The sequence below is a fragment of the Bombina bombina genome, chromosome 3 (assembly GCF_027579735.1).
Source record: "Bombina bombina isolate aBomBom1 chromosome 3, aBomBom1.pri, whole genome shotgun sequence".
Classification (NCBI taxonomy): domain Eukaryota; kingdom Metazoa; phylum Chordata; class Amphibia; order Anura; family Bombinatoridae; genus Bombina; species Bombina bombina.
The window spans coordinates 14,087,142-14,113,176 of NC_069501.1; the positions used below are offsets into that span (position 1 = coordinate 14,087,142).

Here is a 26,035-nt window from a genome sequence, read left to right on the forward strand (position 1 = left end):
ATTTGTTATCAGCTGATTTAAAAAGGAACACTGGAACTTTCTTGTGGCAATAAATCCATTATTAAGGAGCGTGTTATATACACTAAGTGCTCCGATTCTGGGACATTTGTTTCTCATTATCTAATGGCAACATTGTTGCAATTACATTTAACACATAGTTTTATTTATACTAAGGAAGCGTGTTGTTACACTGTTGTGCTTTCTGGATATGTATAGTTACTATGTGTCAGAATTGTTATTTATACCAGACCTGGTAATGTTCAATTCCTCTTTTTAATTGCACTTATATGTTTTGGGGTGATTCAATGTCCCTTGGATACAGGGATTAAGCAAAATAAAACCACTTATTTTCTCTGACCTTTGAGTGCCGCCTTGTCCTTCTTTTGCATAACTATAGACAATGGTTATGTCTCTTCTTATTTAATATATTGTGTAAATCATTCAATATGCCACACTTCGTGTCTCATCACATACAATGTATATGCCCCTAGATAACAGCATTACACTTGTAGCAAAAATGAATGATCCCTTAAGTTTTTAGGTGGTAAAAGTTACATTATTGACCACCATTAACTGTCAAGCATTACCTAATAGGCATATTGAGAAAAATAAACTAAAGTAAAAATTGCAACAACATGGTCTAAAATCAATAAGGGTCAACAAACCTGCAGTCAAATGTACAGATTGCTAAAAAAAGAAAGAAAAATGAGAAAGTAAAAAAATGAGAAAGTAAAAAATGAAATAAAACAAGGTATCACTGTTGCAGCTTTAGTGCTCAAATCGTTATACACCAATAGAGCTAACACCTATACTTTTGTGTATTCTTATCCTGCCTGTATTTGTACATAACTCTAGAGTGTTACATGTGTTGATTAAATTAAGCACATTGCATCTAGCTTATAGAACAAAACATAACATTTCTGACATAGACTGGACCCACATATAATGCAGATGGAGCCATAGTTAAATAAGTCCAGATAGTCCAAGCCTGTATGTACCCAGTTAGATACTGCACATATATTGAGTGACCTATTCACGTGTTCTTTAAGTATAGTGAAATGATGATACATCCACGTATCCACAGACACAAGTTTCACTTATCTCCATTAAAGACCACCATGAATGCACTCCAGGTATGTGATGCTAAGTCCATTATAGGAACCTGACCTTAGTTCCTATTAGGTGAACACTACCTCAGGGACCACCACCACTACATTTCAGATGCACATTGTATCCCCTGAAAACCGGAGTGGGGTTAAAATATGGTAACCCACATGGTGCGGCGTGTCCCACCTGACAAGTGTGGATCCAAATAATAGGTCCCACCCCTGTACAGGGTGAGGGTACCTCGTGGGAAAGATTGTCCCTATAAGGAACAAGTCTCCCACCTACCCTAATCACATGGTTCATGACACCCGTGATTGTACCCCAGGAATGTAACTCCAGGCTAGATAAGTGCCTTAGAATCAGGTGGTGAATTCAGGCCTCCCGGGTGTACAGTTCCAATCTGATATATCCATTCTGCCTCCCGTCTGAGTAATGCTTTATTTCTGTCACCTCCCCTATCCAATCTCGGGATGTGGTCAATCAGAATATATCTGATGGACCAAACCTGATGGGACTTCTGGGCACAATGTCTTGCGACTGGTTGATCTGATTCGCCCTTATCCAGGTCTAGTCATATAGCCCGGTGTTGCAGGATAATGAGTAGCCAATGGTATAGCTTCGGTTTGTGAGTGGATGGGGAAAAGTCTTGGTGGCTATAAGTCCATTGCAAGTGGTGCCTCATGATCCTCTGATGTTCACCTTGGCTGCAGGTATGTAACAGGGCTTAGGATCTGTCTGCACCAACAAGTCTCTAAGGTTTGTTTCCCTTTGATAGGCAATCATTGGAGAAAGATTCTGTGCAAAGGGGAGCCTTGGGTCTGATGTAATCACAGGCCAATGCGTTCTCAGAATTTTGCCTGCATCCATTGTATTAGGTGCAAAAGTGATAGCCATAATTATTTTCTTCTGTTCTGTAGATTTTACCTCCTTATTAATGAGGGTTTCTTGCGTGAGTGTTAAAACCTCTTCCAGGATGTCATTCACAATGTGTGGTTTATAGCCCCGTTGTAGAAATTTATCCCTCATAAGTTGTAATTGGGACACCCCTGTGGCACTGTCAGAGTTGTTACGCATGGTTCTTATCATCTCTAATTTTATTATGCCTCTAAGAAGAGCAGGAGGGTGGCAGCTTGCTGCACTGAGAATAGAGTTCCTGTCTGTGGGCTTGCTATATAGAGTAGTGCCCAGTGTGTGCCCCTGGATGAAATTTTTCAAATCTAAGAAATGGATTTCTTTAACATCATAAGTTAATTTAAATCTAACAGAGGTGTCAGTTGTGTTAAATTGGTCAAACCATTCCATTAGACATGTGCGATTCGTTTTGGATCGATTCGGAAATTCGGAAAATTCGGAGATTCGGATCGATTCGAATTTCCGAATTAAAATACTGCCGAATCTACCGAATAAATCCGAATCGAATACATCCGAATCGATTCGAATACATCTGAATCGATTCGGATGTATTCGGTAGATTCGGATGGCCGTATATTACACTAGTATTGTACAGTATATTAGGTTTTATCACTCTGCTATGTTTTAAACCTAATATACAGTACATAATACTAGTGTAATACACAGCACATCCCACCTAACACTTACCGAAATTCCGAATTTCCGAATCGAACCGAACCGAATCGAACCGAACCAAATTTTTTCCGAATCCGAAAGAATCCGAATGAATCCGAAACTAATTAATTTGAATTTTTCCGAATTCGAATAGATCCAAACCGAAATTCGAATCGATCCGAACCGAACCGAAACTAATTTTTCGAAGCTGCACAAGTCTACATTCCATGAGTGTCTGCTGCCCCACACGCCACACCAAAAAGACATCATCAATATATCTTGCGTAGAAGATAATCGAGGAAACGTCTTTGTTCCAAAGATACTCATTCTTGAATTGAGACATGAAGATATTGGCATAGGATGGGGCCATATTGGACCCCATCGCTGTGCCTGCCACTTGGAGGTAAAATCCCTTCTCAAAACAAAAATAGTTCTTATGAAAACAGAATTCCAAGAGGGTCAGCAAATACTCAATAGGTGGTCCATCATAGTGTACTCCCTCCGTAAGTTTTTTTTTACTGCTAATAATCCAACTGTGTGGGGTATAATAGTATATAGACTGTTGACATCCAAAGTAGTAAGGATGTCTCCAGTCTCTATCCTGACTCCCTTCATTATTCTTAGGATCCACACTTGTCAGGTGGGACACACCGCACCGTATGGGTTACCATATTTTAACCCCACTACAGTTTTCAGGGGATACAATGTGCATCTGAAATGTAGTGGTGGTAGTCCCTGAGGTAGTGTTCACCTAATAGGAACTAAGGTCAGGTTCCTATAATGGACTTAGCATCACATACCTGGAGTGCATTCATGGTGGTCTTTAATGGTGATAAGTGAATCTTGTGTCTGTGGATACATGGATATATCATCATTTCAATATACTTAAAGAACACGTGAATAGGTCACTCAATATATGTGCAGTATCTAACTGGGTACATACAGGCTTGGACTATCTGGACTTATTTAACTATGGCTCCATCTGTATTATATGTGGCTCCAGTATATGTCAGACATGTTATGTTTTGTTCTATAAGCTAGATGCAATGTGCTTAATTTAATCAACACATGTAACACTCTAGAGTTATGTACAAATACATACTCAGGCAGGATAAGAATACACAAAAGTATAGGTGTTAGCTATATTGGTGTATAACCATTTTAGCACTAATGCTGCAACAGTGATACCTTGTTTTATTTCAATTTTTTTTCTTTCTCATTTTTTTACTTTCTCATTTTTCTTTCTTTTTTTAGCAATCTGTACATTTGACTGCAGGTTTGCTGACCCTTATTGATTTTAGACCATGTTGTTGCAATTTTTACTTTAGTTTATTTTTCTCAATATGCCTATAAGGTAATGCTTGACAGTTAATGGTGGTCAATAATGTAACTTTTGCCACCTTAAAACTTAGGGGATAATTCATTTTTGCTACAAGTGTAATGCTGTTATCTAGGGGCATATACATTGTATGTGATGAGACATGAAGTGTGGCATATTGAATGATTTGTTGACCTGTTTAAGTGTTTATTTTCTTAGATACGGCGTTACTGGAAGTGAGGTAGTTTCGGTAACTTCCGGTTAGTACACACAATGGAATGCAGGATCTGCACTCCAGAATGATATTAAGCTATCACTAGCTGGGGTATGTATATAAAAATCTTGAGACACATTAGCACGTGTGATATACCCACAATAGATTTCACAATGTGACAGTAGGTGGGGATTCCGTTTCAGGAATATGAATATGCAAATGTCTAAAGATAGGGATAGGTATATGTTTATTGTTATTTTTACTTATGATTTGCACAGTGACATGGTTAATTGGATTATATGAGAGTAAACTATAATGATGAAATAGGTATTTGAAATTGTATATGCCGGAAGTGAGGTTGAGTTTGTTCACTTCCGGTTTGGATTGTAATGGAACACAAGGCTTGCAGTCCACCACGGTATTTTGGTGCCAATGAGTGTTACACAGGTTTGAGATTGTTTGTTCATTTATTATCACTATATAAGTGTGTATTTATCACAAGTTTGTCATGCTGATGAAGGGGAAGTTTTCCTCGAAAACGTTTCAATAAAATTGTAATTTTGTTCACTAAAAAGACCTGAGAGTGCATTTGCTTGAAGTACTATATATATATGTATTATGTATATGTATATATGAATGTATGTAGTTGTATGTATATGCATGTCGGTATACAGATAAATGAATAATATGGAGATTGATGTATATATAAATTATCTCTCTATGTTAAAACCCATATGCCCAACTTTAAATGACAATGCACAAATGTTAAGCCATAAGACATGAATACTTATTTAAATATATTTGGTAAATTTATGAAGTCTAGCTCACAAATTAGATAAATAAATATGTGTATATCTGTGTGTGTGTATATATATATATATATATATATATATATATATATATATATATAGATAGATAGATAGATAGATAGATAGATAGATAGATATATGTATGATATATGAAAAATGAATTCTAAGAAGGATAAATGTAAGAATTAGTTCACTTTTATAGCACAACTCACCATCGCCATCTTGTGGTGAATTAGTAAATGTACAACCAGCTATACTTAACATTGGGTGAATTATTCCCAAAAGTTAATTAGCATCCCTCCAATCACAGCACTACAGATCCTCACACATCTGTGAATGGCTGTTAGAGATTAGGGTGGAGTTAAAGTTCAGGATAAATTGCATCTCTAAGCATTCACAACACATTCTGGGTTGCATAAAAGTGAGGGTGAAGTGCTGTCCAATTTTCCCCTGAAATAGAATTTTGAATCCTGGTGGCACCTATTCTATATGTTTTTCCTGTGGATTAAGAGATTTTGTGGGACCGGATGCAGGGGAAAAACATAGCTTGACTATTGATAACCCAGGGCTTGGAGGAGCAAACATTTGGGGAAGTATAAAAGTCTCTAATTATGTATAAGCAGTTGTTGCATTTAAGGTCCTTATTAAGATTTGTATTTGATGATTATAGGCCCAATTTTCTTTCATGTAATTGGCAAGAGTCCATGAGCTAGTGATGTATGGGATATACATTCCTACCAGGAGGGGCAAAGTTTCCCAAACCTCAAAATGCCTATAAATACACCCCCCACCTCACCCACAATTCAGTTTTACAAACTTTGCCTCCTATGGAGGTGGTGAAGTAAGTTTCTACGTTGATATGCGCTTCTCAGCAGGCTGAAGCCCAGTTCCTCTCAGAGTGCAGTGAATGACAGAGGAATGTGAAGGGAGTATTACCTATTGAATGCAATGGTCATCCTAACGGGGATCTATTTTCATAGGTTCTCTGTTATTGGTCGTAGAGATTCATCTCCTACCTCCCTTTTCAGATCGACGATATACTCTTATATACCATTACCTCTGCTGATTCTCGTTTCAGTACTGGTTTGGCTATCTACTTTATGTAGATGAGTGTCTTTTGGTAAGTATGTTTTCTTTTATTTAAGACACTCTCAGCTATGGTTTGGCACTTTATATGTAAAGTTTTGAATATATGTTTTATACTTATATTTGCCATGATTCAGGTTAATCAGTATATTTCCTTCTTACAGACTGTCTCATTTTTGGGAAATGCATATGAAAAAATTATTTCTTACCTGAAAATTTTTCAAATTGACTTTCATTCTAAATTTGCCGGCTGTTAGGCTCGCGGGAGCACAAAATGCTATATTTTATTGCGTCATTTTTGGCGCGAGACTTTTTTGGCGTGAGAATTATGTTTGTTGATGTTATGACGTCATTTCCGGTGTCTTAGTTGGCGCCGAGAGTTTTCACGTAGTTACGTCATCTATGACGCTCGTGTTTGTTGCAGACGTTTTTGGCGCCAAAAAATATTTGTCAGTTTGGGCGTCATACTTGGCGCCAGATTTTTTTACATTATTTAAGTCATTATCTCTTTTTGCTTCTGGTTTCCAGAGGCTTATTCTGTTTGCATTTTTTCCCATTCCTGAAACTGTCATATAAGGAAATTGATAATTTTGCTTTATATGTTGTTTTTTCTATTACATATTGCAAGATGTCTCAAGCTGACCCTGTTTCAGAATCTACTACTGGAATCCTGCTGACTGATGTCGGTTCTACCAAAGCTAAGTGCATTTGTTGTAAACTTGTGGTAACTGTTCCTCCTGCGGTAGTTTGTGTTAGTTGTCATGATAAACTTTCAAAAGCAGACAATATTTCCATTAGAAGTAATCCATTACCTGTTGTTGTTCCTTCAACATCTAATGTTCAGAATATTCCTGTTAATGTGAGAGAATTTGTTTTGAATTCTATTCAGAAGGCACTGTCTGTTATACCACCTTCTAATAAATGTAAAAGGTCTTTTAAAACTTCTCATAAATTCAATGAATTTTTAAATGACCGCCAGCATTCTGATTTATCTATCTCTGATGAGGATCTGTCTGGTTCAGAAGATTCTGCCTCAGATATTGACTCTGACAAAACTTCATATTTATTTAAAATGGAGTATATTCGTTCTTTATTAAAAGAGGTGTTGATTGCATTAGATATGGAGGAGACTAGTCCTCTTGATATTAAAACCAGTAAACGTTTAAATTCGGTTTTTAAACCTCATGTAGTTATTCCAGAGGTTTTTCTTTGGCTGATGTTGCTGCGGCTTCAACATTTTGATTGGAAACTTTAGCGCAACAAGTACCAGATCCTAATGTGTATAGCATTGTTAAACTAATTCAACATACTAATAATTTCATTTGTAATGCCATTTTTTATATCATTAGAATTGATGTCAGGTATATGTCCTTAGCTATTTTAGCTAGAAGAGCTTTATGGCTTAAAACTTGGAATGCAGATATGACATTGCTATCTCTTTCTTTCCAAGGTAATAAATTATTTGGTTCTCAGTTGGATTCTATTATTTCAACTGTTACCGGGGGGAAGGGAGCCTTTTTTGCCTCAGGATAAAAAATCTATGGATAAATTTAGGGCTGCTAATCGTCTTTGTTCTTTTCGTCAGAATAAGGAACAGAAACCTGACCCTTCCCCTAAAGGAACGGTTTCCAATTGGAAGCTTTCTCCAGTCTGTAATAAATCCAAGCCTTTTAGAAAATCAAAATCAGCCCCCAAGTCTGCATGAAGGTGCGGCCCTCATTCCAGCGCAGCTGGTAGGGGGCAGACTAAGATTTTTCAAAGATGGTTGGATCAATGCAATCCAAAATCATTGGATCCAGAACATTGTTTCTCAAGGGTACATAATAGGTTTCAAGGTAAGACCGCCTGTGAGAAGTTTCTTTCTCTCATGCATTCCAGTGAACCCAGTAAAGGCTCAGGCTTTCCTGAAGTGTATTTCAGACCTGGAGTTATCCAGGGTAATTGTGCCAGTTCCCTTTCAGGAATGGGGTCTGGGGTTTTATTCAAATTTGTTCATTGTCCCAAAGAAAGAGAATTCTTTCAGACCAGTTCTGGATCTAAAAAATTTTGAGTCGTTATGTAAGAATACCAACATTCAAAATGGTGACTATAAGGACTATTCTGCCTTTTGTTCAGCAAGGGCATTATATGTCCACAATAGACTTACAGGATGCATATCTTCATATTCCGATTCATCCAGATCACTATCAGTTCCTGAGATTCTCTTTCCTAGACAAGCATTACCAATTTGTTGCTCTTCCTTTTGGCCTAGCAACAGCTCCAAGGATCTTTTCAAAGGTTCTCGTGCCCTACTCTCTGTAATCAGAGAGCGGGGTATTGCAGTGTTTCCTTATTTGGACGATATCTTGGTACTTGCTCAGTCTTTACATTCTGCAGAATCTCACACGAATCAACTAGTGTTGTTTCTTCAAAGACATGGTTGGTAGATCAATTTACCACCAAAAAGTTCCTTGATTCCTCAGACAAGGATAACCTTTTTAGGATTCCAAATAGATTCAGTATCCATGACTTTGTCTCTAACAGACAAAAAACATCTGAAATTGGTTTCAGCTTGTCGGAACTTTCAGTCTCAATCATTCCCTTCAGTAGCTATGTGCATGGAGGTTTTAGGGCCAATGGTGCAGGGATTATACAAAGATATCACAATTAATATCCTTGAATCCCAATATTCGACTATCTCTGACTTGGTGGTTAGATCACCATCGTTTAGTTCAGGGGCCTCTTTTGTTCATCCAACCTGGACTGTGATTACAACAGATGCAAGTCTTTCAGGTTGGGGAGCTGTCTGGGGATCTCTGACAGCGCAGGGGGTTTGGAAATCTCAAGAGGCGAGATTACCAATCAATATTTTGGAACTCCATGCGATTCTCAGAGCTCTTCAGTTTTGGCCTCTTCTGAAGAGAGAACTGTTTATTTGTTTTCAGACAGACAATGTCACAGCCGTGGTGTATGTCAATCATCAAAGTCGGACTCACAGTCCTCAAGCTATGAAAGAGGTATCTCGGATACTTGCACGGGCGGAATCTAGCTCCTGTCTAATCTCTGCGGTCCATATCCCAGGTATAGACAATTGGGAAGCGGATTATCTCAGTCGCCAGACTTTACATCCGGGAGAATGGTCTCTTCACCCAGATGTGTTTCTTCAGATTGTTCAGATGTGGGGGCTTCCAGAAATAGATCTGATGGCTTCTCATCTAAACAGGAAACTTCCAAGGTATCTGTCCAGGTCCCGGGATTCTCAGGCGGAAGCAGTGGATGCGTTGTCACTTCCTTGGAATTATCAACCTGCTTATGTCTTTCCGCCTCTAGTTCTTCTTCCAAGAGTGATTTCCAAAATCATAATGGAGCGTTCATTTGTACTGCTGGTGGCTCCAGCATGGCTACTCAGGTTTTGGTATGCAGATCTTGTTCGGAATGTCCAGTTGCCAACCTTGGCCACTTCTGTTAAGGCTGGACCTACTGTCTTCCATCAGGATCTCAAATCATTAAATTTGAAGGTATGGAGATTGAACGCCTAGTGCTTAGTCATATAGGTTTCTCTGACTCAGTGATTAATACTATCTTGCAGGCTCGTAAATCTGTGTCTAGAAAGATTTATTACCGAGTATGGAAGACATTCCATGCTGTTCTTCTCATAAATTCTCTTGACATTCTTTTAGAATTCCTAGAATTTTACAGTTTCTTCAGGATGGTTTGGATAAGGGTTTGTCTGCAAGTTCCTTGAAAGGACAAATCTCTGCTCTTTCTGTTCTGTTTCACAGAAAAATTGCTAATCTTCCTGATATTCATTGTTTTGTTCAGGCCTTGGTTCGTATCAAGCCTGTCATTAAGCCAATTTCTCCTCCTTGGAGTCTTAATTTGGTTTTGAAGGCTTTACAGGCTCCTCCGTTTGAGCCTATGCATTCTCTGGACATTAAATTACTTACTTGGAAAGTATTGTTCCTTTTGGCCATCTCTTCTGCTAGAAGAGTTTCTGAATTATCTGCTCTTTCTTGTGAGTCTCCTTTTCTGATTTTTCATCAGGATAAGGCGGTTTTGAGGACTTCATTTAAATTTTTACCTTAAGTTGTGAATTCCAACAACATTAGTAAAGAAATTGTTGTTCCTTCGTTGTGTCCTAATCCTAAGAATTATTTAGAAAGATCGTTACATTCTTTGGATGTGGTAAGAGCTTTGAAATATTATGTTGAAGCTATTAAAGATTTCAGAAAGACTTCTAGTCTATTTGTTATCTTTTCTGGTTCTAGGAAAGGTCAGAAGGCTTCTGCCATTTCTTTGGCATCTTGGTTAAAGCTTTTGATTCATCATGCTTATTTGGAGTCGGGTAACTCCCCGCCTCAGAGGATTACGGCTCATTCTACTAGGTCAGTTTCTACTTCCTGGGCTTTTAAAAATGAAGCTTCTGTTGATCAGATTTGCAAAGCAGCAACTTGGTCTTATTTGCATACTTTTACTAAATTCTACCATTTTGATGTTTTCTCTTCTTCCGAAGCAGTTTTTGGTAGAAAAGCACTTTAGGCAGCTGTTTCAGTTTGATTCTTCTGCTTATAATTTCAGTTTTTTTCATTATTAAGATTAAAACTTTTGATTTGGGTTGTGGATTCTTTTTTCAGCGGAATTGGCTTTATTTTTATCCCTCCCTCTCTAGTGACTCTTGTGTGGAGTTCCACATCTTGGGTATTTGCTATTCCATACGTCACTAGCTCATGGACTCTTGCCAATTACATGAAAGAAAACATAATTTATGTAAGAACTTACCTGATAAATTCATTTCTTTCATATTGGCAAGAGTCCATGAGGCCCACCCTTTTTGTGGTGGTTATGATTTTTGTATAAAGCACAATTATTCCAATTCCTTGTTGATCCTTTTGCTCCTTTCTTATCACCCCACTTCTTGGATATTCGTTAAACTGAATTGTGGGTGTGGTGAGGGGTGTATTTATAGGCATTTTGAGGTTTGGGAATGTATATCCCATATGTCACTAGCTCATGGACTCTTGCCAATATGAAAGAAATTAATTTATCAGGTAAGTTCTTACATAAATTATGTTTTTATATGTACTTACCCCCATAGACTGGGTCATATTTGTCCAGGAATCTAATTCAGCTACCAATATCAGAAAATCTTGTTACAGATAGTGTTCACTTAATTCAGTTTATTGTAAGAAAAACCCTGGTGTTGTGTTTAAGTATATTTTATTTTAGTAGTTTTATATTACCTAAGGTTGAGACTTGTTGAGGCATTAGAGAGGTTTTTATGCGTTCCTTAGGCTTTAGATATACATTCTGAATCTGACTGAATGTATTGTACTGTTAAGTTACCAAAACATAATTTTAATGATAATATTTGGCTAAGATTATATTAAATAACCGTTGTTAGTAACACATACTGCCTAATTGGTAAATGCTGGTTTATTTTACCTTGTAATAGATTTCACTGTTAAATTTGTACCCATAGGGTTAAAAACTAAGCAAAAAATTATATGTTATTTCATATTGTATCAGAGTTTGCTTTGTGTATAATTAAATGGGATATCGCTTGTTAGTATCTTGTTTAATGTCTAATAAATCTGCATATATTTTTCAAAAATGAATCTTCTTTACTCCACAATTATAATTTGCCATGTTTAAAAAGATATCACCTGATTAGAACTAAAGAAAAATAATACAAATATATTGGAGGTTACCGCTGAGACAGTTTTAATTATATCTGTAACCTTATATAAAATATATAACATGTTGGAGGTTACTGCGGAGATAGTCATAATTAATATTGTAATCTAAAAAATATAACAGTAGGTGGCAGCGATGTTGGGGGCAGCAGATTAGGTGTTTAGACGTGGGGTTTATGTTAGGGTATTAGTTTTAAACTTAACTTATTTTTCCCCATAGACATCAATGGGGCTGCGTTACGGAGCTTTTCATTCCGCGATTGCAGGTGTTAGGTTTTTTTTCTAACCCCCTGTCCCCATTGATGTCTATGGGGAAAGCGTGCACGAGCATGTCAAAACAGCGCTTGTTTTTTGTGCGGTATGGAGCTCAATGCAACCATATCGCACGCACAAGCCGGCTGTTTCAAAACTTGTAATGGCAGCGCTATAGAGGGTGAAATAATGCAACTTTTGTTGCGTTCATTAAAAACCCTCTAGCATAACTCATAATCTACCTGAATGTGATTAATGCGCTATAATTCTTCATTAGAAATTTTAGGGAGAGTCACTTTCTGCCAAAGTGTTTCTTGCTCTGCTTTATGTATAATTTATTTAGAATAGATTTTCTGGTAATATGTAAAAAAAAAGCATTTCTAATCTCTGCTACTGAGATATATTTTGAATTGCCCACTTTGATACTAGATATCATATTACTGTCCTTTCTGATTTTAATGATTCTAGCTAAATTTTTAGCTGACGTTCCTTGATCTACCTGGATGAAAGCTCTAGTTTTTAGATCTTCTAATGACCATTTTTCTTTCATAAAGATCTCTCTTTCAGATTTTGCTTTACTTACTTGTTCCAATTTATATTATTTGGCGTATTAAGATATATTCTGTATGTATTGTTTACCTGATTAGCTAGTTGAAATTCTCGTATCATCATTTTTAATATGCTTTAATCTCCCCTCTAAACACGGCCTTACCTGCTTCCCAAAAAGTTTCTATTTTGTGTAAATATCCCATATTGTTTCTATAATATCCTCGCCATTTTTCCACTCTCACATTATTAGCCATCTATCTTGGGAAGTGGAAAGTATTCCTATCCATTTGTAATGCCATCTTTAATTTTAAGGTAATTATGGCATGATCTGAAAGTAATGAAATGTTTGATTCAAGATCTAACGGTAACGGCGTCTCTTCTATTCGAAAAAGTTCAATTCTAGAAAAAATTTGTGTGACTTAGATTCACATGAAAAACTGCGGAGGTCGGGGTGCTGCGTTCGCCATATGTCTTTTAACTAAGGTTTTACAGAATTCATTAAAAATTCTGGCCTGTCTATGATAATGGGAGGTCGTATTTAAAGAAACCTATCCATCTCTGGATATAGTGTCATACTGAAGTACTATTGGTAGACAAAAGCATATATATATAAAGAATGTATAATATATTAACTATTTGATATATGATGGACATTTTATTATGGTACTGGGAGATAATCAGATAAATACAGCAGATATAAACATGTATATATTTATAAAATTAAGAATAATAATGGAATTGTATATGACACTAAAGGGTTAAATTAGTGAATTGATTCAGGTGTTTTTAAACTCACAGGGGTATTTAAGATGGTCACGTAAGGCAGTATGATATGTCTATGATTACGGCTACTACAGCTGCGTTAGACACTATTGTCAGAACCTGTTCACTTTTTTCATCACTACTACTGATGTGTTTTACAATATTAGACTAAAGACATTTGTTTTAACTACCTTATCGTTTGGGGACACTCTTTGATTTGGAACTATAGAGATAGGTTTCACCAAAACTATCATGAACAGGTGCTGCAGAAACAGTGAAAATGACTGTGACATCAAAAAGCATCTGCAGCTGTTAACTTGCTGATAATAATGAAACCATAGAGTGCGCTTAACCCTTTATTTGTTTTTATTAATAAGTGAACTGAGCATATGCAAAAGCCATGCAGCTCAGGACAGACAAATGCACAGCTTGTGCACGTGCAGAGGGGGAGAATGTGTCCAAAACTGCAGAAAAAGTTACTGAAAATTAGTTAACCCTATAAAATTTAAAGGGGACTTTGTGTGGCATACAGGGTTTTTGAACAGATCTGATTGACTGTGCAAATGCTAAAACCCCAGGGCAAACATACAATGCACTGTACATGTTAATTCTAATGTACTATAAGAGATCTATTTATATGCTCTAAAATCCCAATAGAATTAGCTGCCCCTGTTAAGTATTTACTCTTACTCCTAATAATATGATTCTACCCTCTGTGGTTTGCAGATTACACTATAATTAGCATATACTACTCCTGAGCATCCATATCCTTGCAGCCAGTACCAGGGTATCTGTGTATCTCTGCAGCCAGTGCCAGTGTATCTGTGTATCTCTGCAGCCAGTACCAGTGTAACTGTGTATCTCTGCAGCCAGTACCAGTGTAACTGTGTATCTCTGCAGCCAGTACCAGGGTATCTGTGTATCTCTGCAGCCAGTACCAGGGTAACTGTGTATCTCTGCAGCCAGTGCCAGTGTAACTGTGTATCTCTGCAGCCAGTGCCAGTGTAACTGTGTATCTCTGCAGCCAGTGCCAGTGTAACTGTGTATCTCTGCAGCCAGTACCAGGGTAACTGTGTATCTCTGCAGCCTGTACCAGTGTATCTGTGTATCTCTGCAGCCAGTGCCAGGGTAACTGTGTATCTCTGCAGCCAGTGCCAGGGTAACTGTGTATCTCTGCAGCCAGTACCAGGGTAACTGTGTATCTCTGCAGCCAGTGCCAGGGTAACTGTGTATCTCTGCAGCCAGTGCCAGGGTAAATGTGTATCTCTGCAGCCAGTGCCAGTGTATCTGTGTATCTCTGCAGCCAGTACCAGTGTAACTGTGTATCTCTGCAGCCAGTGCCAGGTTAACTGTGTATCTCTGCAGCCAGTGCCAGGGTAACTGTGTATCTCTGCAGCCAGTGCCAGGGTAACTGTGTATCTCTGCAGCCAGTGCCAGTGTATCTGTGTATCTCTGCAGCCAGTACCAGTGTAACTGTGTATCTCTGCAGCCAGTGCCAGGGTAACTGTGTATCTCTGCAGCCAGTACCAGTGTATCTGTGTATCTCTGCAGCCAGTGCCAGGGTAACTGTGTATCTCTGCAGCCAGTGCCAGGGTAACTGTGTATCTCAGCAGCCAGTGCCAGGGTAACTGTGTATCTCTGCAGCCAGTACCAGGGTAACTGTGTATCTATGCAGCCAGTGCCAGTGTATCTGTGTATCTATGCAGCCAGTGCCAGGGTAACTATGTATCTATGTAGTCAGTGCCAGGGTAACTGTGTGTCTATGCAGCCAGTGCTAGGGTAACTGTGTATCTATGCAGCCAGTACCAGTGTATCTGTGTATAACTGCAGCCAGTGCCAGTGTATCTGTGTATCTCTGCAGCCAGTGCCAGGGTAAATGTGTATCTCTGCAGCCAGTGCCAGGGTAACTGTGTATCTCTGCAGCCAGTACCAGGGTAACTGTGTATCTATGCAGCCAGTGCCAGTGTAACTGTGTATCTCTGCAGCCAGTGCCAGGGTAACTGTGTATCTATGCAGCCAGTGCTAGGGTAACTGTGTATCTATGCAGCCAGTACTAGTGTATCTGTGTATAACTGCAGCCAGTGCCAGTGTATCTGTGTATCTCTGCAGTCAGTGCCAGTGTAACTGTGTATCTCTGCAGCCAGTGCCAGTGTAACTGTGTATCTCTGCCGCCAGTGCTAATGTAACTGTATCTCTGCAGCCAGTGCCAGTGTAACTGTGTATCTCTGCAGCCAGTGCCAGGGTAACTGTGTATATCTGCAGCCAGTGCCAGGGTAACTGTGTATCTATGCAGCCAGTGCTAATGCAACTGTATCTCTGCAGCCAGTGCTAGGGTAACTGTGTATCTATGCAGCCAGTGCCAGTGTATCTGTGTATCTCTGCAGCCAGTGCCAGTGTATCTGTCTATCTCTGCAGCCAGTGCCAGGGTAACTGTGTATCTCTGCAGCCAGTGCTGATGTAACTATATCTCTGCAGCCAGTGCCAGTGTAACTGTGTATCTATGCAGCCAGTGTTAGGGTAACTGTGTATCTATGCAGCCAGTACCAGTGTATCTGTGTATCTCTGCAGCCAGTGCTAGTGTAACTGTATCTCTGCAGCCAGTGCCAGTGAAACTGTGTATCTCTGCAGCCAGTGCCAGTGTAACTGTGTAACTCTGCAGCCAGTGCAAGTGTATCTATATGTATGCAGCCAGTGCTAGGGTAACTGTGTATCTATACAGCCAGTGCCAGTGTAACTGTATCTCTGCAGCCAGTGCCAGTGTAACTGTGTATCCTTGCAACCAGTCCCAGGGTAACTGTGTTTAACCGCAGCCAGTGCCAGTGTAACTGTATCTCTGCAGCCAGTGCCAGTGTAACCGTGTATCTCTGCAACCAGTGCCAGAGAACCTGTGTATCTCTGCAGCCAGTGCCAGTGTAACTGTATCTCTGCAGCCAGTGCCAGTGTAACCGTGTATCTCTGCAACCAGTGCCAGAGAACCTGTGTATCTCTGCAGCCAGTGCCAGTGTAACTGTATCTCTGCAGCCAGTGCCAGTGTAACTGTATCTCTGCAGCCAGTGCCAGTGTATCTGTGTATCTCTGCAGCCAGTGCCAGTGTAACTGTGTATCTCTGCAGCCAGTGCCAGTGTAACTGTATCTTTGCAGCCAGTGCCAGTGTAACCGTGTATCTCTGCAACCAGTGCCAGAGAACCTGTGTATCTCTGCAGCCAGTGCCAGTGAACCTGTGTATCTATGCAGCCAGTGCCAGTGTAACTGTATCTCTGCAGCCAGTGCCACTGTAACCATGTATCTCTGCAACCAGTGCCAGAGAACCTGTGTATCTCTGCAGCCAGTGCCAGTGAACCTGTGTATCTCAGCAGCCAGTGCCAGTGTAACTGTGTATCTCTGCAGCCAGTGCCAGTGTATCTGTGTATCTCTGCAGCCAGTGCCAGTGTAACTGTGTATCTCTGCAGCCAGTGCCAGGGTAACTGTGTATAACTGCAGCCAGTGCCAGTGTATCTGTGTATCTCTGCAGCCAGTGCCAGGGTAACTGTGTATCTCTGCAGCCAGTACCAGGGTAACTGTGTATCTCTGCAGCCAGTGCCAGGGTAACTGTGTATCTCTGCAGCCAGTGCCAGGGTAACTGTGTATCTATGCAGCCAGTGCTACGTTAACTGTGTATCTATGCAGCCAGTACCAGTGTATCTGTGTATCTCTGCAGCCAGTGCCAGTGTAACTGTGTATCTCTGCAGCCAGTGCCAGTGTAACTGTGTATCTCTGCAGCCAGTGCCAGTGAACCTGTGTATCTCTGCAGCCAGTGCCAGTGTAACTGTGTATCTCTGCAGCCAGTGCCAGTGAACCTGTGTATCTCTGCAGCCAGTGCCAGTGTAACTGTGTATCTCTGCAGCCAGTGCCAGGGTAACTGTGTATCTCTGCAGCCAGTGCCAGGGTAACTGTGTATCTATGCAGCCAGTGCTAATGTAACTGTGTATCTATGCTGCCAGTGCTAGGGTAACTGTATCTCTGCAGCCAGTGCCAGTGTAACTGTGTATCTCTGCAGCCAGTGCCAGTATAACACTGTAACTCTGCAGCCAGTGCCAGTGTATCTGTATGTATGCAGCCAGTGCTAGGGTAACTGTGTATCTATACAGCCAGTGCCAGTGTAACTGTATCTCTGAAGCCAGTGCCAGTGTAACTGTATCTCTGCAGCGAGTGCCAGTGTAACCGTGTATCTCTGCAACCATTGCCAGAGAACCTGTGTATCTCTGCAGCCAGTGCCAGTGTAACTGTATCCCTGCAGCCAGTGCCAGTGTAACTGTGTATCTCTGCAACCAGTGCCACAGAACCTGTGTATCTCTGCAGCCAGTGCCAGTGTAACCGTATCTCTGCAGCCAGTGCCAGTGTAACCGTGTATCTCTGCCACCAGTGCCAGAGAACCTGTGTATCTCTGCAGCCAGTGCCAGTGTAACTGTATCTCTGCAGCCAGTGCCAGTGTAACCGTGTATCTCTGCAACCAGTGCCAGAGAACCTGTGTATCTCTGCAGCCAGTGCCAGTGAACCTGTGTATCTCTGCAGCCAGTGCCAGTGTAACTGTATCTCTGCAGCCAGTGCCAGTTTAACCGTGTATCTCTGCAACCAGTGCCAGAGAACCTGTGTATCTCTGCAGCCAGTGCCAGTGTAACTGTGTATCTCTGCAGCCAGTGCCAGTGTAACTGTATCTCTGCAGCCAGTGCCAGTTTAACCGTGTATCTCTGCAACCAGTGCCAGAGAACCTGTGTATCTCTGCAGCCAGTGCCAGTGAACCTGCGTATCTCTGCAGCCAGTGCCAGTGTAACTGTATCTCTGCAGCCAGTGCCAGTGAACCTGTGTATCTCTGCAGCCAGTGCCAGTGTAACTGTATCTCTGCAGCCAGTGCCAGTGAACCTGTGTATATCTGCAGCCAGTGCCAGTGTAACTGTGTATATCTGCAGCCAGTGCCAGTGAACCTGTGTATCTCTGCAGCCAGTGCCAGTGTAACTGTATCTCTGCAGCCAGTGCCAGTGTAACTGTGTATATCTGCAGCCAGTGCCAGTGTAACTGTATCTCTGCAGCCAGTGCCAGTGTAACTGTGTATCCTGCAACCAGCGCCAGGGTAACTGTGTATAACTGCAGCCAGTGCCAGGGTAACTGTGTATAGCCGCATCCAGTATCAGGGTATATGTATTCATGCAGCCAGTGCATCTTTATCCCTGCAGAGAATACCAGGGTATCTGTCTCCTCACAGCAAGCCAGTGCCAAATTATCTGTATCCCCACAGACAGTACAGGGGTATCTGTATCCCTGCAGACAGTACCAGGGTGCTGTATCCTCTCAGCCAGATAGTGCAAGAGTATCTATATCCTCGCTGCCAATGCCAGGGTGTCTGTATCCTTGCAGCCAACCAGTGCCAAGGTATCTTTATCCCTGCACCCAGCCTTTACCAGGGTATCTGTATCCCTGCAGCCAGCCAGTGCCAAGGTATCCGTATCCTCACAGACAGTACTAGGGTATCTGTATCCCTGCAGACAGCCAGTGCCATGGTATCTGTATCCTCACAGATAGTACCAGAGAACTGTAACCCCACAGCCAGCCAGGGTATCTGTATCAATGCAGATTGTACCAGGGTATCTGTATACCTGCAGCCAGCCAGTGCCAGGGTATAATGCCTACTGGTTTTTGGGAAGGGGATATGCATTTAGTGTCAACGTGTATGGATTACAGCTGTTTTATTATGAATAACTATTTTCTACTGTGTATGTAAAGTAAATGTGTTTGTTTTACCCTCTAGATCCTCTATCAGAGCCTGTGCTAAATGTTACCTGCAATAAGAAGAATGGCAGCGCAGTGATTGTTTGTAGTGTGGAGAAGGGGACGGATCCTAAGTTCTCCTTGGTTTGGAACGGTCTCTCAAATAACAGCGGTGTAATATCTATTCCTGCACCGGTCAATGGAAATGTCACCTGCACTGTGCAAAACAAGCTTGGTACAAAACACACCCAGAAGTCTGCATTTTGTCCAGGTGAGTGTGATGTGACTTACCTGCCCTGGGGGCTGAGTGATGCTCCTACAGTATTAATAATGATCCAGAGAACTGTTATGTATCTCAAATTGTACTAAGCAGAGCAGACCTCTGTTACGATCACTTCCTTTGACACAAAGGTCCTGGCAGGGATATAAATTGCAGTACCGCAATGCACAGAGCTATTTATCCCACAAACAAACCTAAGCCATCACTTGTGGGGATTACTTGGGAACAGGTGCTTTTTTGGGTGCCATGAGGTCTCACAATCAGTATTGTAGCACACAAAATGCTCAAATAATCAACAGCCTCAAATACACAAAGCAGATGTTTGCTATAGGAGCCCAGGGGAGAATTATATGTGAGAAAAAGAGGAATTTATATGAGAAAAGCAGAAAATGATGAGCCCATCTGAGCCATCCCCAGACTTGTAGTGTAACATTATCAAGACGTGTTAAACACTTCTGAGTACCAGTCAAATGCCTTGAAATAGGCAATGTAATTTTTAATCAATATTAATGTTTTTTCTGTTTTTTAATATGTTCTTCAATTGTAAGAAAATGTTCTTTTTATTTTCAAATATATATATATATTTACAACATATGTCCAAATGTTTACAGGTATATATTTGTGTGTATATATATTTTACAGTTTCTCCAGGATGGTTTGGATAAGGTTTTGTCTGCAAGTTTCTTGAAGGGACAAATCTCTGCTCTTTCAGTTTTATTTCACAGAAACATTGCTAAACTTCCTGATATTCATTGTTTTGTACAGGCTTTAGTTCGAATTAAGCCTGTCATTAAATCAATTTCTCCTCCTTGGAGTCTCAATTTGGTTCTGAAGGCTTTACAGGTTCCTCCATTTGAGCCTATGCATTCTTTGGACATTTAACTACTTTCTTGGAAAGTGTTGTTCCTTTTGGCTATCTCTTCTGCTAGAAGAGTTTCTGAGCTATCTGCTCTTTCTTGTGAATCTCCTTTTCTGATTTTTCATCAGGATAAGGCAGTTTTACGGACTTTTCAATTTTTACCTAAGGTTGTGAATTTTAACAACATTAGTAGAGAAATTGTTGTCCCTTCCTTGTGTCCTAATCCAAAGAATTCTTTGGAAAGATCCTTACATTCTTTGGATGTGGTAAGAGCTTTGAAATATGTTGAAGCTACTAAAGTTTTCAGAAAAACTTCTAGTTTATTCGTTTTATTTTATGGTCCTAGGAAAGGTCAGAAAGCTTCTGCTATTTCCTTGGCTTCTTGGTTAAAGCTTTTGATTCGTCAAGCTTATTTGGAGTTGGGTAAGAACCCGCCTCAGAGAATTACAGCTCATTCTACTAGATCAGTCTCCACTATGTGGGCTTTTAAGAATGAAGCTTCAGTTGATCAGATTTGCAAAGCAGCAACTTGGTCTTCTTTGCATACATTTACTAAATTCTACCGTTTTGATGTATTTGCTTCTTCAGAAGCAGTTTTTGGTAGAAAAGTTCTTCAGGCAGCTGTTTCAGTTTGATTCTTCTGCTGATGTTTTAAGTTTTTCTTATCATTAAAGAATAAACTTATAATTTGGGTTGTGGATTATTTTTCAGCGGAAAATAGCTGTATTTTATTATTTATCCCATCCTCTCTAGTGACTCTTGCGTGGAGTTCCACATCTTGGGTATTTGATATCCCATACGTCACTAGCTCATGGACTCTTGCCAATTACATGAAAGAAAACATAATTCATGTAAGAACTTACCTGATAAATTCATTTCTTTCATATTGGCAAGAGTCCATGAGGCCCACCCTTTTTATGGTGGTTATGATTTTTCGTATAAAGCACAATTATTTCCAAATTCCTTTGTTGATGCTTTTTACTCCTTTCTTTATCACCCCACTACTTGGCTATTCGTTAAACTGAATTGTGGGTGTGGTGAGGGGTGTATTTATAGGCATTTTGAGGTTTGGGAAACTTTTCCCCTCCTGGTAGGATTGTATATCCCATACGTCACTAACTAATGGACTCTTGCCATTATGAAAGAAATGAATTTATCAGGTAAGTTCTTACATAAATTATGTTTTTTTGACAGGGATTGTATACACGGTAACTTTTTTGACAGGGATTGTATACACAGTAACTTTTTTGACAGTGATTGTATACACGGTAACTTTTTTGACAGTGATTGTATACACGGTAAATTTTTTGACAGGGATTGTATAAAAAAGTAACTTTTTCGACAGGGATTGTATACACAGTAACTTTTTTGACAGGGATTTTATACACAGTAACTTTTTTGACAGGGATTGTATACACAATAACTTTTTGACAATTACTGTTCTGCTGCGGGCTAGCCTTATTTACAGATTTCCAGCAGCAGCATGAGATCTACGCTCATCACAGTGTGTATCTCATGAATAAAGGCCCTCACGGACAGGCATGAGAACACTTAAAATCCTGTACTTGCACTCGATAGCCTGGGGTGTCTTCCATTACACTATTTCAGCATTGCGTCACTCCTGAGACATGCAGAAATAGAGCTGTTGTGCCGACAGGGCCAAAACAGGTGCACTAACAGACCAGGACACTGCCACCATACAAGGTTCTGTGCTGGTCCTTAAGGGCTAAACAACCAGGTTATTAAGGGGTTGACAGCATTGCTAAAAGAACACTGCATGTCATAAGCTGTCTCTGTTTGTAGAGCTCCCAGGGTTGAAATTGCATAAACACTTTGCATTAAAGTATAATATATTTAGCCACAACTTGGTGCTTTCTTAACCCACATGTTGTCATTAAGTGTGTAACCCGGATTTAATCCTTTATGGTCACAGCGCCATAGCCTATGTCGTACTTTCCCACTGTGTAATCCTGAAGGGGTAGATAGAAAGGAAAATAACCTCTAATGAGAGACATTTTTTTACAGCCACTTGAAAATATCCCTCAACCGCAGAAACAAAACTGGACTTTTTCACTGACAATCCCTCGCCTGAATGGAAACTGTTAAAGACAAGACGGTTTATGCAGGACAACACGTGCAATCCTGTAACCCTGAGATATTGGGGCCTATTTATCAAAGGTCTGTCGGACCTGATCCGACAGTGCCGATCAGGTCTGACAGACATCGCTGAATGCGGAGAGCAATACACTCTCACCAGAAACACGGGCCCTCAAGCTCCATTCGGAGCTTGATAAATGGGCCTCATTGGCTGTAAATCATCTTTGAGTAGCTCATAAAGAGAGAGGATGTATTTCCGCTTTTTCACCTCTAAATCCCTGAAACAAAAATGTGTAAAGCAGTATTCAAGATGCCATAAACCTTGTAGGCCCACGGCCATCTGTCTGTCTATGTTCTACACAAGGTCCATACAGGCTAAACCCATAACTCACTCACTCCCTGTGCACTGCCTGCACTGTAGGATAGACATTAAATCTCTCTCTAGCCCTGCATCAGTATGAAGTTCAACCCCTCTTAGGGCTCCATTTATTGAGCAGCAGATGCTGTTTCGGAGGCCCATCATTCTGGCTCACCTGAAATGGAAGTTAAGAAGCAGCGGTCATAAGACCACTGCTCCTTAACCTGTCCGAAACCTTTTAGGTGGCAGATTGAAATCATCCCGATCCGATCCAATCTGGATGATTGACAGCTCCAGCTAGTGGCTGATTGGCTGCCAGTGAGCAGGGGGTGGCATTGTACAAGCATTTCACTAGATATGTTTGTGCAATTATAAATGCTGACAGCGTATACCGTCGGCATTAAGCGATGTTGAGTGGACATAATTCGCTATTCCGAATCATGTCTGCTTGACATTTAGTAAATCTACCCTTTAATCTATCTATCATTCACTTCTACTGGCTGTATCACTGTAATGTGGCCTCTCACTGAACCAGGCCCTCTCACAAAATCAAACACATTTACTTCTCTGTGATTCGCTGGTACATTTACTTCTCTGTGATTCGCTGGTACATTTACTTCTCTTTGATTCGCTGGTACATTTACTTCTCTGTGATTCGCTGGTACATTTACTTCTCTGTGATTCGCTGGTACATTTACTTCTCTTTGATTCGCTGGTACATTTCCTCTCTGTGATCCGCTGGTACATTTACTTCTCTGTGATTCGCTGGTACATTTACTTCTCTGTGATTCGCTGTTACATTTCCTCTCTGTGATTCGCTGGCACATTTCTTCTCTCTGTGATTCGCTGGCACACTTCCTCTCTCTGTGATTCGCTGGCACATTTCTTCTCTCTGTGATTCGCTGGCACACTTTCTCTCTCTGTGATTCGCTGGCACATTTCCCCTCTCTGTGATTCACTGGTACATTTCCTCTCTGTGATTCGCTGGCACATTTCCTCTCTTTGATTTGCTGGCATATTTCTTCTCTCTGTGAATCGCTGGCACATTTCTTCTCTTTGTGATTCGCTGGCACATTTCTTCTCTCTGTGATTCGCTGGCACATTTCCTCTCTGTGATTCGCTGGCACATTTCCTCTCTGTGATTTGCTGATATATTTCCTCTCTGTGATTTGCTGGTATATTTCCTCTCTGTGGTTCGCTGATATATTTCCTCTCTGTGATTTGCTGGCACATTTCCTCTCTGTGGTTCGCTGATATATTTCCTCTCTGTGATTTGCTGGTATATTTCCTCTCTGTGGTTCGCTGGAATATTTCCTCTCTGTGATTCGCTGACACATTTCCTCTCTGTGATTTGCTGGTATATTTCCTCTCTGTGGTTCGCTGATATATTTCCTCTCTGTGATTTGCTGGTATATTTCCTCTCTGTGGTTCGCTGGAATATTTCCTCTCTGTGATTCGCTGACACATTTCCTCTCTGTGATTTGCTGGTATATTTCCTCTCTGTGGTTCGCTGATATATTTCCTCTCTGTGATTTGCTGGCACATTTCCTCTCTGTGATTTGCTGGTATATTTCCTCTCTGTGGTTCGCTGATATATTTCCTCTCTGTGATTTGCTGGCACATTTCCTCTCTGTGATTTGCTGGTATATTTCCTCTCTGTGGTTCGCTGGAATATTTCCTCTCTGTGATTCGCTGACACATTTCCTCTCTGTGGTTCGCTGGTATATTTCCTCTCTGTGATTCGCTGACACATTTCCTCTCTGTGATTCGCTGACACATTTTCTCTCTGTTATTTGCTGCCACATTTCTTCACTCTGACTGTGCACCTCTCATTGTCCTCCTAAACATATATTATCAAGTAGAGCAGGAACTATGATAGAATTCACTGACCTGTAAATGTTTTTTTTATAGGGTTTTACTTATAATAATTAAAGAGAGATATACAATTTACTAATTCAATAATATAAAATTAAAATAATTCATTACATTTTCAAATTAAAACATTGCTTTGCAAAAAATATCTCATAATGTTAAAGTGTTATATTTTCAATTATCCACCAATAAGTTATTGTTTAAATGTTTATTCACACACTGCTCCCCCAGTTATACCCTCACACACTGCTCCCCCAGTTATACCCTCACACACTGCTCCCCATCCTGTTATACCCTCACACACTGCTCCCTGTCCTGTTATATCCTCACACGCTGCTCCCTGTCCTGTTATACCCTCACACACTGCTCCCCATCCTGTTATACCTTCACACACTATTCCCTGTCCTGTTATACCCTCACACACTGCTCCCCATCCTGTTATACCCTCACACACTATTCCCTGTCCTGTTATACCCTCACATACTGCTCCCTGTCCTGTTATACCCTCACACACTATTCCCTATCCTGTTATACCCTCACACACTGCTCCCTGTCCTGTTATACCCTCACACACTGCTCCCTGTCCTGTTATACCCTCACATACTGCTCCTTGTCCTGTTATACCCTCACACACTGCTCCCTGTCCTGTTATACCCTCACACACTGCTCCCTGTCCTGTTATACCCTCACACACTGCTCCCTGTCCTGTTATAGCCTCACACACTGCTCCCTGTCCTGTTATACCCTCACACACTGCTCCCTGTTCTGTTATACCCTCACACACTGCCCCCTGTCCTGTTATACACTCACACACTGCTCCCTGTCCTGTTATACCCTCACACACTGCTCCCTGTCCTGTTATACCCTCACACACTGCTCTCTGTCCTGTTATACACTCACACACTGCTAACTGTCCTGTTATACCCTCACATACTGCTCCCGGTCCTGTTATATCCTCACACACTGTACCCTGTCCTGTTGTACCCTCACACACTGCTCCCTGTCCTGTTATACCCTCACACACTGCTCCCTGTCATGTTATACCCTCACATGCTGCTCCCTGTCCTGTTATACCCTCACACACTATTCCCTGTCCTGTTATACCCTCACATACTGCTCCCTGTCCTGTTATACCCTCACACACTAGTCCCTGTCCTGTTATACCCTCACACACTGCTCCCTGTCCTGTTATACCCTCACACACTGCTCCCTGTCCTGTTATAGCCTCACACACTGCTCCCTGTCCTGTTATACCCTCACACACTGCTCCCTGTTCTGTTATTCCCTCACACACTGCTCCCTGTCCTGTAATACCCTCACACACTGCTCCCTGTCCTGTTATACCCTCACACACTGCTCCCTGTCCGGTTATACCCTCACACACTGTTGCATGTCCTGTTATACTCTCACACATGCAGCTCCCTATCCTGTTATACCCTCACACACTGCTCCCTGTCCTGTTATACCCTCACACACTGCTCCCTGTCCTGTT

At 40.9% G+C, this 26,035-nt stretch overlaps 1 protein-coding gene across 4 annotated transcripts in view; it reads left to right on the top strand.

The window, feature by feature from the left end:
• LOC128652790 (uncharacterized) overlaps positions 1-26,035 on the top strand; it is a 653,660-nt gene that overhangs the window by 310,867 nt on the left and 316,758 nt on the right. For all 4 annotated transcript variants that reach the window (XM_053705722.1, XM_053705724.1, XM_053705723.1 and 1 more), the window contains exon 5: positions 19,118-19,348. In XM_053705722.1, the coding sequence (XP_053561697.1) occupies positions 19,118-19,348 (231 nt within the window). The remainder of the gene's footprint in view (positions 1-19,117; positions 19,349-26,035) is intronic.